Source organism: Erythrolamprus reginae, chromosome 3, assembly GCF_031021105.1.
Source record: "Erythrolamprus reginae isolate rEryReg1 chromosome 3, rEryReg1.hap1, whole genome shotgun sequence".
NCBI lineage: Eukaryota > Metazoa > Chordata > Lepidosauria > Squamata > Dipsadidae > Erythrolamprus > Erythrolamprus reginae.
Window position 1 is genome coordinate 239,590,562 of NC_091952.1, and position 22,698 is coordinate 239,613,259.

At 42.6% G+C, this 22,698-nt stretch overlaps 1 protein-coding gene and 1 long non-coding RNA gene across 2 annotated transcripts in view; one reads left to right on the plus strand and one right to left on the minus strand.

Moving 5' to 3' along the window:
• Positions 1 to 1,597: 1,597 nt before the first annotated feature.
• LOC139165193 (uncharacterized) lies at positions 1,598 to 13,403 on the minus strand. Its single transcript, XR_011558758.1, has 2 exons — positions 13,235 to 13,403; positions 1,598 to 2,680 (listed from the first exon to the last, which is right to left on the minus strand). It is a non-coding gene; the product is annotated as an uncharacterized lncRNA (long non-coding RNA).
• The window catches only part of MAL2 (mal, T cell differentiation protein 2), a 46,185-nt gene continuing 36,480 nt past the window's right edge, over positions 12,994 to 22,698 (plus strand). Inside the window, exon 1 of the mRNA XM_070748249.1 lies at positions 12,994 to 13,261. Coding sequence (XP_070604350.1) covers positions 13,124 to 13,261 — 138 coding nt within the window. The 5' untranslated portion in view covers positions 12,994 to 13,123. The remainder of the gene's footprint in view (positions 13,262 to 22,698) is intronic.

Below are 22,698 nucleotides of genomic sequence, written 5' to 3' on the forward strand. Positions count from 1 at the left end.
GCTTAGGTCATGCTGAAGGTGATGTAATTCTAAGCCTGGGATTTCAAGTCCGGTTGCGTAAGGTATTCTGTTGCAAGTGGAGGAGTGGAGGGCTCGTCTAGTAAAGTATCTCTGGACTCTTAGTAATGTATGTATGTCCGATATGCAATGTGAGGTCTAGACACACACCGTTTGGTTATTTAACCATTTGGGGTTTTTTAAGCTTTGCTATACACTGAGAGTCACTGGTCTGTGAAATGGGCGAGTATATAAATTTGACAAAAAAATAAATAATGAGATTAAAATAGAAAAAGGAGATTACAATGTACTGGATTTTTGGATTCAAGATGGGATGGTCTAACACAGAGGTGTCAAACACAATTTCATTGAGGTCCACAACAGGGTTGTGTTTGACCAGGAGGGGTGGGATGGCCAGCTCAAGATCACTTAGTTTGGGGGCACCTGTGATGGCCCGACCACTCTGACAGTGAAAATGAGCTCCTGAGCTCCGTTTTTGGCTGGGACAATTTGCGCGCAATGGCTCTGGTCCATCGCATGGCGCCATCTTTTTTTCAGACTTTTTTTGTTTCCTGCTCATGCGCAGAAGCGAAATCTTGCAAGAGGATGCTCGTGCATGTGGGATTTGGGCAATTTTTTGCTTTCGCTGAAATCTCATACTCACGAACATCTGCTTGCAAGATTTTGGTTATTTTTCGCTTTCTGCGCAAGCACAGAAGCAAAATTGCGTAAGGAAACACACGTGCACGTAGTGAGTGAGCATGAAACGTGATGATGCATGCACAACACACCAAACGAAGTGATAAAAATCGCATGGACGTAAACTGGCACAGGACTAGAATTCTATTCATATTAAAAGAACTCCACATATAAACACTGCAAATCATTTTATTTATTTATGTTATTCAAATTTTTTATGCCGCCCTTCTCCTTAGATTCAGGGTGACTTACAGCATGTTAGCAATAGCACTTTTTTTAACAGAGCCAGCATATATACTGCCCCCACAATCCGGGTCCTCATTTTACCCGCCCCGGAAGGATAGAAGGCTGAGTCAACCTTGAGCTGGTGATGAGATTTGAACTGCTGACCTACAGATCTAGCAGTCAGCTTTAGTGGCCTGCAGTACTGCACTCTACCCACTGTGCCATGTCGGCTCCTACTAATCAGAGTCCAGCATGCTTATTTCTAATTCTAATTAGGTCCCCTACTCAACTCTTCCAGTAGGAAGCTTTTGAAAATGGGATTCTCCCAATGTGACTAGAGCGGAAAGCGCCTTCCTCAACCGTTTTCAAAATTGTTGACTTTCTCTCTCTCTAATCGGAGTATCTTGGCTTTATCACTTTTGACCTGTTTACAAAATGGTGACCTTTACCGTCAGGTATGCGAACCAATGAATGAATAACACACACCCTACTACCAACACACATTGCTTGTATTGATATCTTCAGATCAAGGCTGACAGTCTTTCCTATTTGCCTAATTATAATATACTCCCATACACTGGAAACATCTCTCTTTCTTTTCATATCTCTCTCTCTCCATTCATCCAGGTACATAATTTTTTATTATTTATTTGTTTGTTTGTTTGTCATACAAGTATAGTGTTGTAGTATGTTTACCATAATAGAAGTATAAAGTAGAGATAGAAAAGACAAAAAGACATTAGGACAGGGACAGTGTTGTGGTTGGCTCTGGCCCAGCTCCTGCCCCAAGGAATGTGGAGGTGGATGCAGGGGAAACATCAACACGTCATAGGCCTGTTTTATTGCCGACAGAGTCAGGTAGTGCAGTTTCCTCGGACGAAGAAGAAGATGGGGGTGACTTAGAAGAGGGGGGCTTGGCACACAGCCCAGGAAGCCAATCTCCATTATCTTCGGTCGATTCGGATGAGGAAGTGTTAGACCCACGCATGCGCAGAATTATGCATCGAAGAGACCAATTGAAGAAATATTACAGGAGATAAGAGAGGCCACCTGTGTTTGGGTGGGGCTCCAGCAATTAGAGCTGCTGATATAAATAGCAGCGTGCTGGCTTGGCCGTTGTGTAAGATTATCTCATCGTTTTTCTTCAGGACCGTGCCTTGCTGTTTGTTTGTTGATTTTTCACGACTTTAAAACCAAAGCAGAGCAAAGTGTGTGTGTTTCACTTCGTGGAAGAAGGAGGGCTGTGACGTTCCTTCACAGCTGCTAGCTAAGTACTTAAGGACTGATTAAGGGGATTGTACAGACTACCAGGTTGTTTTGGGACAAGTGCTCTTTGCAATATAAAAAGGGTGCTTTGTTTCTTTTGAATTTTTGTGATAAAGAACATTGGTTTTGAACTTTCAAGTATGTGTGTGTGTGTCTGAAATTTGTACCCTTCAATTTTTGGGAGACTCATTCCATAGAGCCCGGCAGAACAGACAGTAGGCACAAAGGTGCACTCAGGCACGCCCCTTACAGACCTCTTAGAAAAGGGGAGAGGCCTATTGTAGATAATGTAAGGTTGAAGGTTTTGGGATTGGGAGGAGGAAACAGCAGAGTCCCAGTAGTGAATTCCAGGCGTTGATCACTCGATTGCTGAAATCGTATTTTCTGCAGTCTGGTTTCTAGCGATTTACATTTAGTTTGTATCTATTGCGTACGCTTTTGTGTTGTTGTTCTTAAAGGTGAAGTAGTCGCTAACAGGGAGTTGTCCCATGATCTGAAAAAGAAGCCAGTTTGAAGAGAAACAAAAAGTTTTCAAATTAAAAACCAAGAAAAGTCCAGTTGCTTTTTGGTAAAGCATCTTTGAGACTCATTTAGTCTCCTTCTTTCTCCCTCCCTCCCCATCTTTCTCTTTCACCCTCCCCACTCCCATCTCCTTGATGTTGACTTAATCATATTCCAACCTCATGAATGTGATAGGCTTAAGACATCCTTTAATTAATTAATTAATTCAAATTCTATGCCGCTCAATCCCGAAAGACTCAGGGTGTCTTACAACAATATAAAATACAAAAAAGAAGTCAAATATACAATTTAACAATAAATCCCAGATTAAAACCCATAATAAACTAAGTAGTCAGCATACATTCATACATAACATTCAGACAATTTGGGCATGAGAGTTGTTAATTCATGGCTCCCAGGCCTGCTGGGAAAGCCAGATCTTTGTGCCTTACGGAAAGCCATTAGGGTGGGAGCAGTATGGACATTGGGGGGCAAAAGTTGATTCCATAGAGCTGGGGCACCAACAGAGAAGGCCATGCCCCATGGCTCCGCCAACCTGCATTGCTTAGTCGACGGGACCTGGAGGAGGCCAACTCTGTGTACTCTAATGGGTCTCTGGGAGGTATGTGGCAAGAGACAGTCCCGTAAATACCCTGGCTCTGAGCCATATAGGGCTTTATAGGTAATAACCAACACCTTGAATGGTGCCAGGAGACTTATAGGTGTTATATGAATGTACTGGCATTCAAGTAGCATTCAAGTAGCATTTTCACTCTTGTCCTAAAACCATCCAACAGCATTCTCAAGATGGGTAAAACCTGCTAGGCTTCACCAAAAGGGGTGGTGGGAGATTTAATGCCAATATAGGTTTCTGTGAACTCAAGGATGCATAGAGAGCCTTTTATCTTAGCCCTTGGGTTCATTAGAGTCCCTTCTTATTGTGTACTTTTTCAAGCCATCTGGCATTGGCTCATATTTCTCCTGGCAGTAAGAAGCAAACCAAGCCAATTTTTCTTAGACACCCTTACTCATGGATGCTTCATTCTTCTAAGCCGTAATTTCTTCTTGCATTTTTTTTTCAAAGCTGAATACTTCCTTGCTAAGACCACAAATTGTCTCCCACATTAGACACCAGAGTTGCTATTTCAAAGCCAATCTTCTCCTAGGCCAGGATCAGAGTTGTGTTGAACCATCTGGATCATTGAGATAATCAAGGACTTGTTTCATGATTATAGATTACTATGCAACTATGCAGTTCAACCTGAATGAGTGGTACTGCTAGGGCCACAGGAATAGGATGAGTAATTTTTTTTAAAAGAATCTTGAAACATGACGCATAGACACAGATGTTCATTATATAGTCACACCTACAAGGGTGTGCATAAAAAATTGAAAAGAAATCTTATAGGAGGCCCTTGAAATCACATAAAGAATTCTGGAAAGGGTCTGGAGACAGATATCCTATTACTAATAATACACTTAACATTTTACCCTATAGCCAAGCTGAAAAATCTCCTCGTTTTATAAAAGCAGACATATGTTCTTTCTTCTTGATGCATTGGCTGCATAGCTAGAGGTATAACAAGCAGGAAGAGGGAGATTATGATCCCGCTATATAGAGCGCTGGTGAGACCACATTTGGAATACTGTGTTCAGTTCTGGAGACCAAACCTACAAAAAGATATTGACAAAATTGAACGGGTCCAAAGACGGGCTACAAGAATGGTGGAAGGTCTTAAGCATAAAACGTATCAGGAAAGACTTAATGAACTCAATCTGTCTGGAGGACAGAAGGAAAAGGGGGGACATGATCGAAACATTTAAATATGTTAAAGGGTTAAATAAGGTCCAGGAGGGAAGTGTTTTTAATAGGAAAGTGAACACAAGAACAAGGGGATACAATCTGAAGTTAGTTGGGGGAAAGATCAAAAGCAACATGAGAAAATATTATTTTACTGAAAGAGTAGTAGATCCTTGGAACAAACTTCCAGCAGACGTGGTAGATAAATCCACAGTAACTGAATTTAAACATGCCTGGGATAAACATATATCCATCCTAAGATAAAATACAGAAAATAGTATAAGGGCAGACTAGATGGACCAGGAGGTCTTTTTCTGCCGTCAGACTTCTATGTTTCTATGTTTCTATGGCTAGACCAGTGGTAGGCAAAGTTGGCTCTTCTATGACATGTGGACTTCAACTCCCAGAATTCCTGAGCTAGCATGATTGGCTCAGGAATTCTGGGAGTTGGTCCACAAGGGCTGCTGAATTTTGTCCAAAGCAGTCCCTTAGGTTTTTAAGTCATGATGTTCTTCTTCTGCCTGGACTTCATTTTTATTCAATCTTTCATTGGAGGATTAAGTGAAGACAGCCGTATTTTTCTGGGTGTCGCATCACATGCCCAAAATATTCTTAACTTTTGCTTTTTAACAGCTTACATGATCTCCCTTGGCTTTCCCAGATGGCTTATCACCTCCTCATTTGTGATTTTGTTAACCCAGCTTAAACCTAACAGCAGTCTGTAAATCCATATTTCTAGTTTCTTCAAGTGATTTTCTACATGAAACCACTGGGTTTCTACATGAAACCGCTGGGTGAGATCATCCAAGGGCATGGGGTGAGGTATCATCAATATGCCGATGATACCCAGTTGTACATCTCCACCCCATGTCCAGTCAACAAAGCAGTGGAAGTGATGTGCCGGTGCCTGGAGGCTTTTGGGGTCTGGATGGGTGTCAACAAGCTCAAACTCAACCCAGACAAGATGGAGTGGCTGTGGGTTTTGCCTCCCAAGGACAATTCCATCTGTCCATCCATTACCCTGAGGGGGGATTATTGACCCCCTCAGAGAGGGTTCGCAACTTGGGTGTCCTCCTTGATCCACAGCTAACATTGGAACATCATCTTTCGGCTGTGGCAAGGAGGGCGTTTGCCCAGGTTCGCCTGGTGCACCAGTTGCGGCCCTACTTGGACAGGGAGTCATTGCTCACACTGGCTCATGCCCTCATCACCTCGACGTTCGATTACTGCAATGCTCTCTACATGGGGCTACCCTTGAAAAGTGTTTGGAAACTTCAGATCGTGCAGAATGTGGCTGCAAAAGCTATCGTGGGGCTCCCTAGATTCGCCCACGTTTCTTCAACACTCCGTGGCCTACATTGGCTGCCGATCAGTTTCCGGTCACAATTCAAAGTGTTGGTAATGACCTTTAAAGCCCTACATGGCAGTGGACCAGAATACCTCCGGAACCGCCTTCTACTGCACGAATCCCAGCGGCCGATAAGGTCCCACAGAGTTGGCCTTCTCCGGGTCCCGTCGACTAAACAATGTCGTTTGACGGGCCCCAGGGAAAGAGCCTTCTCTGTGGCGGCCCCGGCCCTCTGGAATCAACTCCCCCCAGAGATTAGAACAGCCCCCACCCTCCTTGCCTTTCACAAATTACTTAAGACCCACCTATATCGCCAGGCATGGGGGAACTAAGACATCCTCCCCTAGGCTTTTATATTTTATGTTTGGTATGTATGTGCTGTATGGTTTTAATTGCTGGGGTTTTATATATGTTTTTTAATATTGGATTTGTTTTACTGCTATATTGTTTTATTATTGTTGTGAGCCGCCCCGAGTCTTCGGAGAGGGGCGGCATACAAGTCCAATAAATTATTATTATTATTAATTATCTCTACTCCATAGAACAGGATAGAAAAGATGTAACATTTGACAAGCCTGGTTTTCAGTCTTAGGCTTATGTCATGACTGCAGAAGACCTTTTTCGTGTTCGAGCTTTCTCTATCCTTCTCTTTACTTCACTGATCATGTCCCAGCTTTCATGTAAATTAAAACAGAAGTACGTGATTAGATTAGATTTATTGGATTTATATGCCGCCCCTCTCCGCAAACTCGGGGCGGCTCACAACAGGGTCCTTTTGATCCTTTCAAAAGAGTATTCCTTCTGAATTTACAAGTGGTAAATTAATGGGTTGTTTGCTGACGACCATGATCTTGGTTTTGAGGTGTTAAGCTTCAAGACATATTTTTCATTAACACTTGGATTACAAAAAGAGGCCATTTTTTTCTCCATTTATATACAGTAAATGGATATAGCATGGAGAAGCACAGTGTGAATTGCCAACTGGCTCTAAAAATGGAAGTAAAGGGTGGCAATCATTCTGATCCAGCTGCAAGAAAACAAGATGGTTTATCTTGCATCTAAATTGATATAATTCTGGGAGTGCCCGAAAATACCATGTGGAAACAGAGCTGAAAGTCTTGTAAGGTACAGACAATATGCAAGTATCATTTGCAATCTCAGGTAGATATTGGAAATGGCTAATAATTAAGCTCTGGCCCATCACAACCTCAACAAGTTTAGCCAGTTATGTTTACTTAGAAGTATGGTTGATTGCTCTGTTTATATCTGTCTTTTCCTTAATCCCAGTTTATTAGGTGGGGTTTATCTAAATAATTAAAGCAGAAAACAAAAACAAATTAGCCAAGTCAATGTGAGCTTAGCGTGCAGCTCAAAACTATTGTCTATTATTTACATTTCCACATGTGTTGCAAACTCAGGAAATTGGGTTGCATTGTCAAAGACATTATTTAAAGATAATTGTAAGACATCAACAACCCTCTAGCCACTTGTGTTCATACAACATCCCAAATCAGGATATGCCAAGGCCTAATAACTACATTCACACAACCTATTAAAACTTGATTAGTTTTAACTATGTAAAAAGGGTTCTCTTTTTTTTCAGTGATTTCATGTATCTGACACCTTAACTATTTTGTTAAATTCAATAGGTACTATAATCCCAGAAAATGAGTTAATTCAGGATTTAGATTAACAAAGTCACACAATCAGTTCTTTGCTTTTGTCTAATCTGGACCCAGATTGTTGGGACCAATATGCAAACAATGCTTCTACATTGTAAACGGCCGAGAGAGTGCTGTAAAGCACTATGGAGCAATCTATAAGCTTAAATGCTATTGCTATTTTAGCTGTTTACTTACTTATTTATTTATTTATTCATTTGTCCAATACACAAATACATAGGAAGAAAAATAGACATGTGGTAATATATATAAGGGTAAAAGTGAACTTAGAGGAGAGGATATATGAAAGGAAGAGAATATATACGATAGGTGAAAGAAAGACAATTGGACAGGGGATGAAAGGCACACCAGTGCACTTGTGTACGCCCCTTACTGACCTCTTAGGAACCTGGAGAGGTCAATCATGGAGAGTCTAAGGGAGAAGTGTTGGGGGTTAGGGGTTGACACAATTGAGTCCGGTAATGAGTTCCACGCTTCGATAACTCGATTGTTGAAATCATATTTTTTACAGTCAAGTTTGGAGCGGTTCGTATTAAGTTTGAATCTGTTGCGTGTTCTTGTGTTATTGTGGTTGAAGCTGAAGTAGTCATTGACCGGTAGGAATTGAAGCCTTTTCTCTCACTAAAAAATTGGACTTTTAAAGTAAGATCTCCCTCAAATTGAACATTTTGGCTGCTGATTCCAGAGCCGGTTTTCCATTGCATGAAACGGAAATAGTCTATTACTACCTTCAACAGTAAGATTTAATTGAGAATTCTAGAGATAAGATCATCTTTATCATCATTTTTTGTTTACTGTGAACACACTGGCACACATTAAAAACAAAATTCTGTTGCCTGCTCTCAAAAGAAAGTATATGTCTACCCACACCCATACACACGACACATGCTATATACAGTGAGAACTTAATTCGTTCCGTGACCAGGTTCTTAAATAGAAAGGTTTGCAAGTAGAAGCAATGTTTCCCATAGGAATCAATGTAAAAGCAAATAATGCGTGCAATCCCATTAGGAAAGAAATAAAAGTTCGGAATTTGGGTGGGAGGAGGAAGAAGAAGAAAAGGAGGAGGACAGTTGCTGCCAAAGGAAGAAGGTGAGAGGAGGGGAATAAAAAAAATCCAAAACTTTAAGGCTCAAAAAAAAAATGGCAGGAAACTGGCCAGGCCTTCATGCTGCTCTCAAATTTCCTGGGAAATTAATCCGTGCTTCGGTTTGTAAGTAAAAATGGTTCTTAAGAAGAGGCAAAAAAATCTTGAACACCCAGTTCTTATCTAGAAAAGTCCGGAGGTGGGGTTTCCCAGCAAGGGGAGCCTCAGTGAAATCGCAGCATCGCAAAAACAGGTGCTTCGGCTGGCAAAAGGGATGAGTTTTGGGCTTGCACGCATTAATCACTTTTCCATTGATTCCTATGGGAAACATTGTTTCATCTTACAAACTTTTCACCTTACAAACCTCGTCCTGGAACCAATTAAGTTCGTAAGATGAGGTATCACTAGGTGTGGTTCAGTGGTGGGCTACGAGCTGGAATGCTAAATTGCGCTGGCCACCGCAGCTCATAAGTGCTTGTGGAGCCAGCATTATTTTGCTTCTGTCCTTGTGGAGGTAGCAAAATCGCGCACGGAGCCGCAGGTGCGCCCGTGTTTCGGTGATTTTCTTTGCTTCTGCGCATGCTGAAACACGGGCGCACCTGCAGCTCCGTGCACGATTTTGCTACCTCCACCAGGTGCAGAAACGAAATCACGCTGGCCACGCAAGCACTTACGAGCCGCGGCAACTAGCGCAATTTAGCGTTCTGGCTCGTAGCCCACTGCTGGTGTGATTTAACGAAGGCTTTGGTATTGGTATCTCCCTAATCCCAGATTGTATCCCTCTGTTAATGCAGTTTAGGATCTCATTGGCTTTTTTGGCTGCTGCTGCACACTGCTAGCTCATGTTTAGCTGGTTGTCTATTAAGACTCCAAGATCTGTCTCAGTCGCTGCTATTGTGTGTGGTTTTGCCCAGTTTATATGTATATCTCTGGTTTTTCTTACATTTATTTATTTTACTTTTATTTATTTATTTATTTTGTCCAATACACAATACATATTGAAGAGAACAGACACGAAGTATTATATATAAAGAGAAGATATAAAAATAGAGAAGATATATGAAGGAAGAAAAGATATCTGATATATGAGATAAGGAGAGACAGGGCCGCCGATAGGGGGGTACTACTGGTAGTGGTGTACCGGGCCCGGCCATGAGGGGGCCCGGTTTTGCCCGCCGTCGCACATGCGCAGTACCGGCCCTCTCTTGCCTGCCTCACCAACGAAAAAGGCGGGCCCTCTGGCCCTCGCGAGGCAGGACTCAAAGAAGCCCCGACGGAGCCTTTGGCAGCACGGTCCTCCAGTCCCAGAGTAAAGCGTGCGGCGAAGGTAGGAGCCCCTTCAGGGTGGCGGTTGCAACTTGCGCTTGTGTTAAATTTTGTTTCTTTCCTAAGCAGCCTTCTGTGTAAAAAAATCCATTCCTGGATTCCTGGTGGCGCCGACCGAGCCCTGACCAGCGGGCTCCCGATCGAGCCCTCCGGCGGGAACAAAACGAGTGGGGCGCTCCCTGCCCGGCTGCGGCTCTTGTAACTCGGCCCGAGATGGGTGTGAGTCTACGGGCTGCCCTCATCGGGGAAAGAGAGGGGAGGGGAGGGGAAGAGAGGGCCAGGAGGACACAGAAGGGAAGGAAGGAAAAATAGGGAGGGAAGGAAGGGAAAGACGGAGGGGAAGGAAGGGGAAGAGGGAGGAGAAGGAAACAGGAAGAAGAGATAGGTTGGTTGGTTGGAATGAAGGAAGAAGGGAAAGAAGGAGAAAGGGGAAGGGAAGGAAGGAAAGGAAAAGAGGGAGGGGGGAAAGGAAGGAAGGAGAGATAGGTTGATTGTAATTGAAAATTACAATTGAAAGTAATTGAAAATTACTTTCGCCAGCCTCCGGAGAACGAGAGAGAGTGAGAGCGATGACAGAACAAGATAGAGAGAAAGTGAGAGAGAGAGAGAGAGAGAAAAATAGGGGGAGAGAAAGAGATAGCAAGAGAAAGAGAACGAGAGAGAGAAAGAGTGTGAGAGAGAAAGCAAGAGAGAGTGAGAAAGAAAACAAGAGAGGGAAAGTGAGAAAGAGAGAGAGAGAGGAAGAGGGGGAGAGATAGAGAAAGAGAGAGAAAGAAAAGAGAGAGATCAGAGAGGAAGGAAGAGTGAGAGAGAGGAAGAAAGCAAGATAGAGAAAGAGAGAGAGAAAGAAAGTAAGAGATGAGAGAGGAAGGAAGAGAGAGAGAGGAAGAAAGCAAGATAGAGAGAGAGAGAAAGAAAGAGAGAGAGAGATGAGAGAGGAAGGAAGAGAGTGAGAAAGGAAGAAAGCAAGATAGAGAAAGAGAGAGAGAGAGAGAGAAAGAGAGAGAGAGAGAAATGAGAGAGGAAGTAAGAGAGTGAGAGAGAGGAAGAAAGCAAGATAGAGAAAGAGAGAGAGAAGGAAAGAAAGAAAGAGATGAGAGAGGAAGGAAGAGAGTGAAAGAGAGGAAGAAAGAGAGAGAGAGAAGAGTGGAAGGAAGAGAGAGAGAAATGATAGAAAAAAGGGGAGAAAAAAAGAGAAATGAGAAAATGATTGAGGCAGAGAATGACAGAAAAGAGAGAGAAACAGAGGGAGAAGTGATTCTTGATTTAAAGCATATGGTAAAAGCACTTAAATAATAACAGAGAAAAAAAACCCAGCCCTCACCTGTTTTTATTAATAGTTTTGCTGGTTGTTTTAGTTTTAATAGTAATGGATTTTGGTTTTTTTTAATTATTATTGACAAAATTGAACGGGTCCAAAGACGGGCTACAAGAATGGTGGAAGGTCTTAAGCATAAAACGTATCAGGAAAGACTTCATGAACTCAATCTGTATAGTCTGGAGGACAGAAGGAAAAAGGGGGACATGATCGAAACATTTAAATATGTTAAAGGGTTAAATAAGGTCCAGGAGAGAAGTGTTTTTAATAGGAAAGTGAACACAAGGACAAGGGGACACAATCTGAAGTTAGTTGGGGGAAAGATCAAAAGCAACCTGAGAAAACATTATTTCACTGAAAGAGTAGTAGATGCTTGGAACAAACTTCCAGCAGACATGGTTGGTAAATCCACAGTATCTGAATTTAAACATGCCTGGGATAAACATATATCCATTGTAAGATAAAATACAGGAAATAGTATAAGGGTAGACTAGATGGACCATGAGGTCTTTTTCTGCCGTCAGTCTCATATGTTTCTATGTTTCTATTAATTTCTTTTAATAAAAAAGAAGGGATTTATTTATTTATTTATTTATTTATTTATTTATTTATTATTTCTATGCCGCCCAGTCCCAAGTTTTTCCTTATTTCCAGATTGCATTTCTTCTTGGTGAGGTTCCACCCATTGCTTCTTGTACTACCTTCGGGTGGCATGGAGAATAAATAGATGCCATCTGCTCTGTGGCAGCCCTTTAAGGATTGGGAAACTACTATTATATTCCCCCTCAGTTTTCTATTTATTGAGTTAAACATACTCATTCTCTTAGCCCTTGTTCATAGGATTTAGCCTCTAGGCCAGGGGTGTCAAACTCAATTTCATTGAGGGCCACATCAGGGCTGTGTTTGACCTCAGAGGGCCGGGGGAGGGCTTGCCCAGGCTGTGTGGCCATGGCACCGGATTTGGGGGGCAGTAGTTTTAAAATGGCCGGGGGGGGGGGCAGACACTTAGGCTGTATGGGGCCCCAAAATTCCTGATGGTGGCCCTGAGGAGAGACAATTGGACAGGGGACGAAAGGCAGGCTAGTGCACTTATGTAACGCCCCTTACTGACCTCTTAGGAACCTGGAAAGGTCAATCATGGATAGTCTAAGGGAGAAATGTTGGGGGTTAGGGGTTGACACTACTGAGTAGAGTAGACACTACATATCCAGATCATCCCGAAGTTGCCCTTAAAAAAAACAATCCCAAACCAGCTTTGCACAACCCAGAGTCCTTTGGGAGGTGGGCGGCATATAAATTGAAATAAATAAACACGCACACACAAACTCTTTAACCGAGGTAAACTCGCGCGCGTTTCGCTCGCTTTGCCCAAGCCAGCCTCCGCTCAGGTAAAGCGCGGGCGAAAGCGTCATGGGAATAAGGCCGAGATAACTCCCTTCCCTGCCACGGGCGGCAATTCACCCGAGATAACCTTCTTCCGCCCGTGGAGGGGCGGGAAGGCAGGAATTTGGCCTCGAGGACTAAAGGGGCACCATTTTGTGCTATTAAAGCCCCCACACCCGCCCGCGTTGTGGTTAACAACAGCTTCGGTTGTGAGGTAAAAAAAAAACAACACCGCAAAAGGAGAAGGCCAGCGGACCTGCGAAGTGCGCGGGAAGGTGGGCGCAAAAGCCGCCCCAGCCTCAGTCGGGAAAGGGGCGGGCGGCGGGCGGCGCCGGACCGACGCGCCTCGCCTTTCCCTCATTCCCGCCCTGCCCGCCACCTGCAGCTTCGCCTCGGTTGTAGTAGTTACTGCTCGCCGTACCTGGCGAGGCCACGTCAGGGCTCCCGCTGCTGCTGCCGCCGCGGCCGCTCGCTCGGATCCCTCCGCACCATGATCTCCTCCCGAGGCGGGGGCTCCATGCCTCCGCCGCCCAACGCCACTGCCTATTACCCCCCGCCCCGCGTGAATCTGCCCTCCGGCGTGGAAATCCTGCGCACTTACTCGGGGGCCTTCGTCTGCCTGGAGATCGTGAGTGCCGAGGAGGGGCGGCAGGAGGAGGGGAGGGAGGGAGAGGGGAGAAGGAACCGCGGGCGGCGGAGGGGCAACAGGTAGCGACGGTTCCGCCATCCCATTAAAAAGCAGGATCGAGGAAGGGAAGGATCCCCTTCTTTTCTTCCTTGGAGCTAGGTGAGCGCCCTTGCTTGCGTAGTTGGTTGGTTTTCGGCCGGATCGCCTTGAAAAAGCAAATCAAAGCGATTGATTGGTAGAAGAAGGACTCGATCGAGGCAGATCGAGGAAAGTTGACTTCCGCGATAGGGGGAAAAACAATGCACAAAACACCTGGCTGCGCAGAGTCTTGCAGCCGGGAAGTCGATTCACCTGTTGGATTCTGCACCTTGCATACAGCTGTTGGACGCTCAAGGAGAGGGGGAAACAGCCGCCTGTCCTTTAGTCCCATGGGATTAGGCGGCATATAAATCAAACAAATTAAATTAAATTAGTCTATGTAAAAATTTATTATCTATGTAAAAAATTTAAAAATAATAATAATAATAAATTAAATTAGTCCCAACTTCTGGCCATCATCATCCTCAAGCTGCCAGCTTTGCTCCGTTCTTATTTAATGTGGCATATTTTTCTCCTCCAAGGCCTTAGGGGTAGAATATTCCATTTTGCGCCCCTGTTAAATTTTTTTTCTGGTGGGCTACTGAATTTCTCAAAGCGGAGTAGCTTGCAGGTGCGGAGCTTTATTTATTTATCTATCTATCTATCTATCTATCTATCTCCATCCCTCCATCCATTTATTTTAGTCAGTCCAATGCACAATAATACACAATGAATGTTATAGAGGTTATACTCTAGTAAAATATATTAGAGAAAGAATAGAAGTGAAAATTTAGGAATAGAATATACCAATTAAAAGCTGTGTTTCCTAACCTTGGCAACTTGAAGATATCTGGAATTCTGGGAGTTGAAGTCCAAATATCTTCAAGTTGCCAAGGTTGGGAAACACTGAATTAGAGAATACAAGGATATTATGAGAGTAGTATAAGAAGCATAGAATAGAAGAATAGTAGGTACGATACAGGAGAGACACTAGTGCACTTATGCATGCCCCTTACTATAGCTATAGCTTACTATAGCTAGAATTGCCTGATAGGTTAAAGCTAAGATTAAAATGGGAAGGGGCTTCCCCTCTAGTCTAGCATGTTGTGATGCTAGATCCATAGCAAAAGAGAAGCGAGCACTCCCCAAAGCCAGAGCTGCAAATGCTGCGACAGTGGTGCCGACACATGTCTGCCTGACAAGTGGCAGAACATTTTGTGCCTGTATAGGCCTTACCAGCCACATTGCGTACAGCCCACAAGCCATTAGATATCAACAGCGGTGGGCTATGAGCCGGAACGCTAAATTGCGCTTGCTGCTGTGGTTCATAGGTTCTTGTGGGGCCAGGGCGATTTTGCTGCTGGACCTGTGGAGGAAGCAAAATTGCGCATGGAGCCACAGGTGATCCCATTTTTCAGTGAGGTTTTACCTGCAGCTCATAGCCCACCACTGGATGTGAAGGTCCTCTTCGAACACGATGGATGAACATCAGCATAGTGTGAGCGGCCGAATGTTTTCTTAGCATATGGTGTGAATGTTAAGTCCTAGTACAGTTTATTGATTTGATCGTGGCATGTTTATTTTATTTTATTTTACCGAAATATGTACAAGATGGCAGGTATTGGTCTAAACATAAACCAAAGCAAAGTAGGTGGCAAGTAAATTTGGACAATAGGATGGTAGGACAGGGACATTAGGCACAATGGTGCGCTTATGCACGCCCCTTACAGAACTCTTAGGAATGGGGTGAGGTCGACTGTAGACAGTCTAAGGTTAAAGTTTTTGGGGTTTACACAGAGTCAGGTAGTGAATTTCAGGCACTGGTCATTCTGTTGCTGAAGGAAATGAACTTGTTTTTAGAATTTAGATTATTGTGGGGAATCTGCTTTCATAGCGCATCCTTTTTGGGGCATTCGGAGAGGGGCGGCATACAAATCCAAATAATAAATAAAATAAATTAAACCTTCGGCTTCTACTTTGGTTCTCCCTTATTCACTTGGTTAAAAGCTTCTTGCCTCTCTCATTTAATTATAAATCTCTTGGGCGAGGGTTGGACTAGATGACCTACAAGGTCCCTCCCGACTCATTTTAATCTGTTTAATAACAATAATAACAACAATAATGATGATGATGATGATGATGATGATGATGATAATAACAACTACTACTACTACTACTGCTACTACTACTACTACTACTACTACTGTGGGACTTCTGACTTCAGACTGATCGAATTCTGAAGCATAACACACCAGACATTGTGATCGTGAAGAAAAAGAAAGTATGAATCATCAACATCGCAATCCCAGGAGACAGCAGAATTGAGGAGAAGCAGCTAGAGAAATTAGTGAAATACGAAGATCTAAAAATCGAGCTGCAATGACTCTGGCATAAGTCCGTGAAAGTGGTCCCAGTGGTACTTGGCACGCTGGGCGCAGTGCCAAAGGATCTCAGCGGACATTTGAAAACCATTGGAATTGACAAAATCTCCATCTATCAATTGCAAAAGGCCACTTTACTGGGATCGGCAAACATAATTCGTGCTTGGGAAGTGCCTGACTGGTGATGAAATACGAAATCCAGTATAATGATCTCGTTTGCTGTGTTGTACTAATAATAATAATAATAATAATAATAATAATAATAATAATAATAATAATAATAATAATAATAATAATTTATTCGTATGCCGCCCCTCTCCAAAGACTCGGGGCATCTCACAACAACAATAAAACAATACAATACAAATCTAATAATTAAAAAACTATGACTAAAACCCCACTATCTTAAAATCCCTGTTGCCTCTTAATTTGGGCAAATGAAGAGATCAGGTAATTCAGCCCAGTTTTATGTAACTAGCTTTCTAGAATCTCAGGTGGAGAGCTCTTCCTGCCATTGTACCTGAGGAAACTCATCTCTGGAAGTCAAAATACCCACTCTCCTCTTCAGTTGTACTTTTCATTCAGGGTTTATTTTCTATATCACCACATCTTTTTCTTTCAAGATCAGCTTCTTTTTTTGTTTCCAAACAGCACAAAAGGTGTGGTGGTGATGACAACTGATCGCATGCCACTAAAGTCAGTTCAGAAGCAGGATTTGTCATCGCTTCTCTCTAATAAGGTTCCTAACATTCCTGTAACAGTTTTATGATGCACACAAGTCTCAAAGTGGGTGGTTTCCTTATCAGGGAGTGAACAGCATTTAGAAACATAGAAACATAGAAGATTCACAGCAGAAAAAAACCTCATTGTCCATCTAGTCTGTCCTTATACTATTTCCTGTATTTTATCTTAGGATGGATCTATGTTTATCCCAGGCATGTTTAAATTCAGTTACTGTTGATTTACCAACCACGTCTGCTGGAAGTTTGTTCCAAGCATCTACTACTCTTTCAGTAAAATAATATTTTCTCATGTTGCTTCTGATCTTTCCCCCAACTAGCCTCAGATTGTGCCCCCTTGTTCCTGTATTCACTTTCCTATTAAAAACACTTCCCTCCTGAACCTTATTTAACCATTTAACATATTTAAATGTTTCAATCATGTCCCCCCTTTCCCTTCTGTTCTCCAGACTATATAGGTTGAGTTCATTAAGTCTTTCCTGATACGTTTTATGCTTAAAACCTTCCACCTGTCTTTGGACCCGTTCAATTTTATTTAGAGAAAGAACATCTAGAAAGAGTGCAGAGAAGTGCAACAAAAATGATTAGGGGACTGGAAGCTAAAACAGGTGAAGAACGATTGCTGGAATTGCGCATGTCTAGTTTAATGAAAAGGAGGATCAGGGGATACATGATAGAAGTGTTCCAATATCTCAAGAGTTGCCACAAAGAAGAAGGAGTTAACCTATTCTCAATAGCACCTGAGGATAAGACAAGATGTAATGGATGGAATCGCATATGTAGGAGTGCGCAGGCAATGTTCTGCCAGGTGGGTGGAGCATCCCACCGCCACTGCTATTGGTTCGCCCGAACAGGGCTGAACCAATAGGAAATCATCAATGCTGGAAACTAATCAAGGAGAGAACCAACCTAGAACTAAGGAGAATTTTCTGACAGGTAGAACAATTGATCAGTGAAACACCTTGCCTCCAGAAGTTGTGAATGCTCCAACCCTGGAAGTTTTAAAGAAAAGTTTGGACTATCATTTGTCTGAAGTAGTGTAGGGTTTCCTGCCTAAGCAGAGAGTGGGAGTGGAGATCTGCAAGATCCTTTCTGACTCGTGTTATTCCATTCTATCTGCTGGATTTTCTTCTCTCATATTGCCAATAAGCCAAAAGATCCTAATCTCTGTATTTCTCCTACACCTTTCTCGAGCACAACTATGTTGTTGAAACTGCACTCTGTTATTATTCCTCTAACCACTTCCTGCCTGCCTGCTTGTATCAATGTCATTCTTCCTGCTGTTTGCAGAGACAGGATCAAGGTGCACTTAGGATAGGTAACAGAGAAGTCCCAAGAGTCACCTTAACGCCCTTTAGTAACCCAATTATCAGAGAGAAAAGTTTCATCACCAGCTCATTTTAGGGATTGGCTTCACCTGCTTCTGACTTTGTCTTCATTGACAGGTGTGATTAAAGGAAACATAGAAACACAGAAGACTGAGGGCAGAAAAAGACCTCATGGTCCATCTAGTCTGCCCTTATACTATTTCCTGTATTTTATCTTACAATGGATATATGTTTATCCCAGGCATGTTTAAATTAAGTTACTGTGGATTTATCAACCCCGTCTGTTCCAAGGATCTACTACTCTTTCAGTAAAATAATATTTTCTCATGTTGCTTTTGATCTTTCCCCCAACTAACTTCAGATTGTGTCCCCTTGTTCTTGTGTTCACTTTTCTATTAAAAACACTTCCCTCCTGGACCTTATTTAACCCTTTAACATATTTAAATGTTTCGATCATGTCCCCCCTTTTCCTTCTGTCCTCCAGACTATACAGATTGAGTTCATTAAGTCTTTCCTGATATGTTTTATGCTTAAGACCTTCCACCGTTCTTGTAGCCCGTCTTTGGACCTGTTCAATTTTGTCAACATCTTTTTGTAGGTGAGGTCTCCAGAACTGAACACAGTATTCCAAATGGGGTCTCACCAGCGCTCTGTATAAGGGGATCACAATCTCCCTCTTCCTGCTTGTCATAATGTCATAATGTCTAGTTCACCTATTATACCGCGATTTGTTTAATCATGATTTAATACAGTGCTTCTCAATTATTTTCTGTTACACTCTCCCACCACTACCCAGGAAGAAGTAAACATTACACACACACACACACACCATTTCTATGCTGGAACAATTGTTAGCAATATTCGGCATGTTTCCGCTGAGAAAACTCGAACGGCTTATCAGCATGATTGGGGCGTAATGTATTTAAGTGACGCCTTAGTTTATTTGGCTTCATGCTGTCCGCTGCCAACATTTTTAGACACAGTAAACATACCGGTCTTTCCTTATCTCTCACTGTAGTCACAGTGAAGCCAAGTGCTACATAAGCTTCGTCATATTTCCTCGTCTTAGCTTTCGTGAGACTTACATTTTTCTCATTATCTCCGTCTCTCTCCTCCTTTCTTTTCATCCCTGTTAAATATTTTATCTATGGTGCCTCTTGAGGGTTTGTTATCTGCACTTCATAACTCTTGCACTGTGCTCTGTGCTATATAATTATATAACAATAATAATAATAATAATAATAATAATAATAATAAAAATTAGATTTGTGTGCCACCCTTCTCCGAAGACTCGGGGCAGCTCACAACAATAATAACAATACAATATAGTTTAAATCTAATATTAATAAGAACAGGTTAAAACCCATTATTACTAAAAACAATAAATACTACACAATCACACCACATTCAAATGGTACAAGTCAGAAGGAGGGAAGAGATTAGTACCCCCATGCCTGGCAACATAAATAGGTCTTCAACATCTTGCGGAAGGCTAGGAGGGTAGGGGTAGTTCGAATCTCTGGGGGGAGTTGATTTCAGAGGGCCAGGGCCGCCACAGAGAAGTCTCTTCCCCTAGGTCCCGCCAGACAACATTGTTTAGTCGATGGGACCCGGAGAAAGCCAACTCTGTGGGACCTAATCGGCCGCTGGGATTCGTACACCAGAAGACAGTCCCATAGGTATTCTGGTACGATGCCATTAAGGGCTTTATAGGTCATTACCAACACTTTCCGGAAACTAATCAGCAGCCAATGCAAGCCGCGGAGTGTTGACGAGACATGGGCGTATCTAGGAAGGCCCATGACTGCTCACGTGGCCGCATTCTGCATGATTTGAAGTTTCCGAACACTCTTCAGATACAACAGATCAACATGGTATGCCCACAGCCTCCAGCATCTGGACATAGTGTTGCATGAGTTTAACAGCAGAGAGGCCAAATTTCTCCTTCTCCAAAAAATTCAAAATTGGAGGAGAGGGGCAAGGTCAAATGGCTGCGGCAGCACAGAACCTTTCCGCTGTCTGGGGGGCTCCAAATCCCCACTCTCTGGGGGTTCTGGTCTTTTGGACCACACCGGATCTTCCCTGAAGGTGAGGTGACGCAGGGGACACTACCGGGGGTCTGGTTTGGGGTCCGCATACCTTACCAGACGAACTGGCCTAGTCTCGCACCGGCAGTAGTGTGAAGCCAGCCAGCCAGGCAGCCAGTGATTTAATACAACAGATCAACATGGTCTGCCCTCAGCCTCCAGCATCTGGACATACTGATGTATGAGTTTAACAGCAGAGAGGCCAAATTTCTCCTTCTCCAAAAAATTCAAAATTACTCCTCCCCCAAAAATTACTAATTACTTTTTGGGGGTGGGAGTAAGTAAAACATTTGTCATATATGTGAAAAAGATGTCTTTGTGTGGTTGAAAGAAGCTTGCTTCCTGCAAGTTAGGCAGCTTATACATCAAATAAATCAAATCAAATCATTGGGTAGCCTTCTACAGCCATCTGGACATTGCAGAGACTCCTAACCAGAGTCTTTTGCCAATATGTTGACCAGGGACTCTCCAGTCACAGACAATCAGTAGGAAAGACAAAGGACCAGAAGTTTTTAATTTGGTGATGTAAGGCAGTGTTTTTCAACCAGTGTGCCGTGGCACACTAGTGTGCCGTGAGACATGGTCAGGTGTGCCGCAAAGCTCAGAGAGAGAAAGAAAACAAGAGAGAGAGAAAGAAAGAGAGAGAGAGAAAAGAAAGAGAGAGAGAAAGCAAGAGAGAGAAAGAAAGCAAGAGAGAAAGAGAAAGACAGCAAGAGAGAGAGAGAAAGAAAGAGAGAGAGAGAAAGAAAGCAAGAAAGAAGAGAATGAGAGAGCGAGAACAAGAGAGAGAGAGAAAGAAAGAGAGAAAGAAAGAGAGAGAGAGAAAGAAAGCAAGAGAGAGAGAAAGAAAGCATGAGACAGAGAGAAAGAAATAAAGGGAGAAAGAAAGCAAGAAAGAAGAGAATGAGAGAGAGAGCAAGAGAAAGAAAGAGAGAGAGAAAGAGAGGGAGGGAAGGTGGGAGAGAGAAAGACAGAGGGAGAGAGAAATAGCAAAAAAGAGGAAGGAAGAGAGAAAGAAAGGGATGGAGAGAGAAAAAAGAAAGGGAGAGAAAGAGGGAGGGAGAGAGAAATAGAGCAAAAGGGAGGAAGAGAGATATTTTTTTTGCCCAAACTTTTTTTACCCCCCCCCCCCCCCGATTCAATGTGCCCCATGGTTTTGTAAATGTAAAAAATGTGCCGCGGCTCAAAAAAGGTTGAAAATCACTGATGTAAGGGAGCAGGCTGACCTTGAAGGAGGTATCAAACGCAACATCGGTCTTGAATCCTTTTGTGTCCATAAGAGATTTAAGTCCAGCCCACCTTGAATTCCAATGACTCTTATCTTCCAACAATTTACTTGGACATTAGTAGTTCAGATTCTGGTATAGAGTTTCAGCATGCAATAAACCTGTATCTGTTTGAATCGCCTTGGTTCTTTCCTGCATTTAACAGGTGGCAAACAAAACGACATCAAGTTTCTCTCACTTGAACTTATCTAGAAACAAATTAGTGGAGGAAAGTAAGGGTAATTAGTGCATCTAGATAGCGGTTTACAAAGCTAACATCTCACAAGTCCTACTCAAACATTGTTCTACTTATCATTGCTTACATAAGATAAAACTTTGAAACAACTCTCGAAACATCTTAGTTACTCTATTCCTGAAGGCATGACTAAACTGCTGAGACCAGTTCCTTGGTGCTCTTCTCCACATTGTTTCATCACTCTACGTGGTTATAATGATAAATATTATGTAATTGTTGGTTTTTTGTTAACGAGGAACTCTGATAAACTCCCCAAGAGATTGCGGCAAATCTCCTCTAGCACAACTCTGCTGTTGGTCCCAGAAAGCTGTGTCCCTTCTGGCCTACTCTATACTACTCTATGGAATAAATCATAAATTATTATTATTATTATTATTATTATTATTATTATTATTATTAATTAATTAAATTTGTATGCTGCCCCTCTCCATAGACTCAGGCCGGCTCACGGCAATATTAGAAAACAATGTAAAATACAAATCTAATATTTAAAAAAAACTAAAAACCCATAATTTAAAAAGCTTACACACAACATACAATACATAAATTATATAGGCCTGGGGAAGATGTCTCAATTCCCCCATGCCTGATGGCAGAGATGGGTCTTAAGACGTTTACGAAAGGCAAGGAGGGTGGGAGCTATCCTAATCTCCAGGAGGAGCTGGTTCCAGAGGATTGGGGCCGCCACAGAGAAGGCTCTTCCCCTGGGTCCTGCCGGACGACATTGTTTAGTCGATGGGACCGGTGAAGACCAACTCTGTGGGACCTAACTGGTCGCTGGGATTCGTGCGGCAGAAGGCAGTCCTGGAGATATCTAGCTATATAGAACATTCTGGACAAAAGCCAAAAGAGACACATTTGGATTTGCAATTTACTCAGCTGCTGGATTCACACAACCCATTAAACTAGAATAGAATAGAATTCTTTATTGGCCAAGTGTGATTGGGCACACAAGGAATTTGTCTCAGTGTACATAAAAGAAAAGATACACTTGTCAAGAATCATGAGGCACATCACTTAATGATTGTCATAGGGGTCAAATAAGCAATGAGGAAACAATCAATATTAATAAAAATCTTAAGGATACAAGCAACAAGTTACAGTCATAAGTGGGAGAAAATGGGTGATAGGAATGATGAGAAAAAGCTGGTAGTAATAGTAGTGCAGTCTTAGTAAATAATTTGACAATGTTGAGGGAATTATTTGTTTAGCAGAGTGATGGTGTTTGGGGAAAAACTGTTCTTGTGTCTTGTGTGGTGCTCTGTAGTGACATTTTGAGGATAGGAGTTAGAACAGTTTATG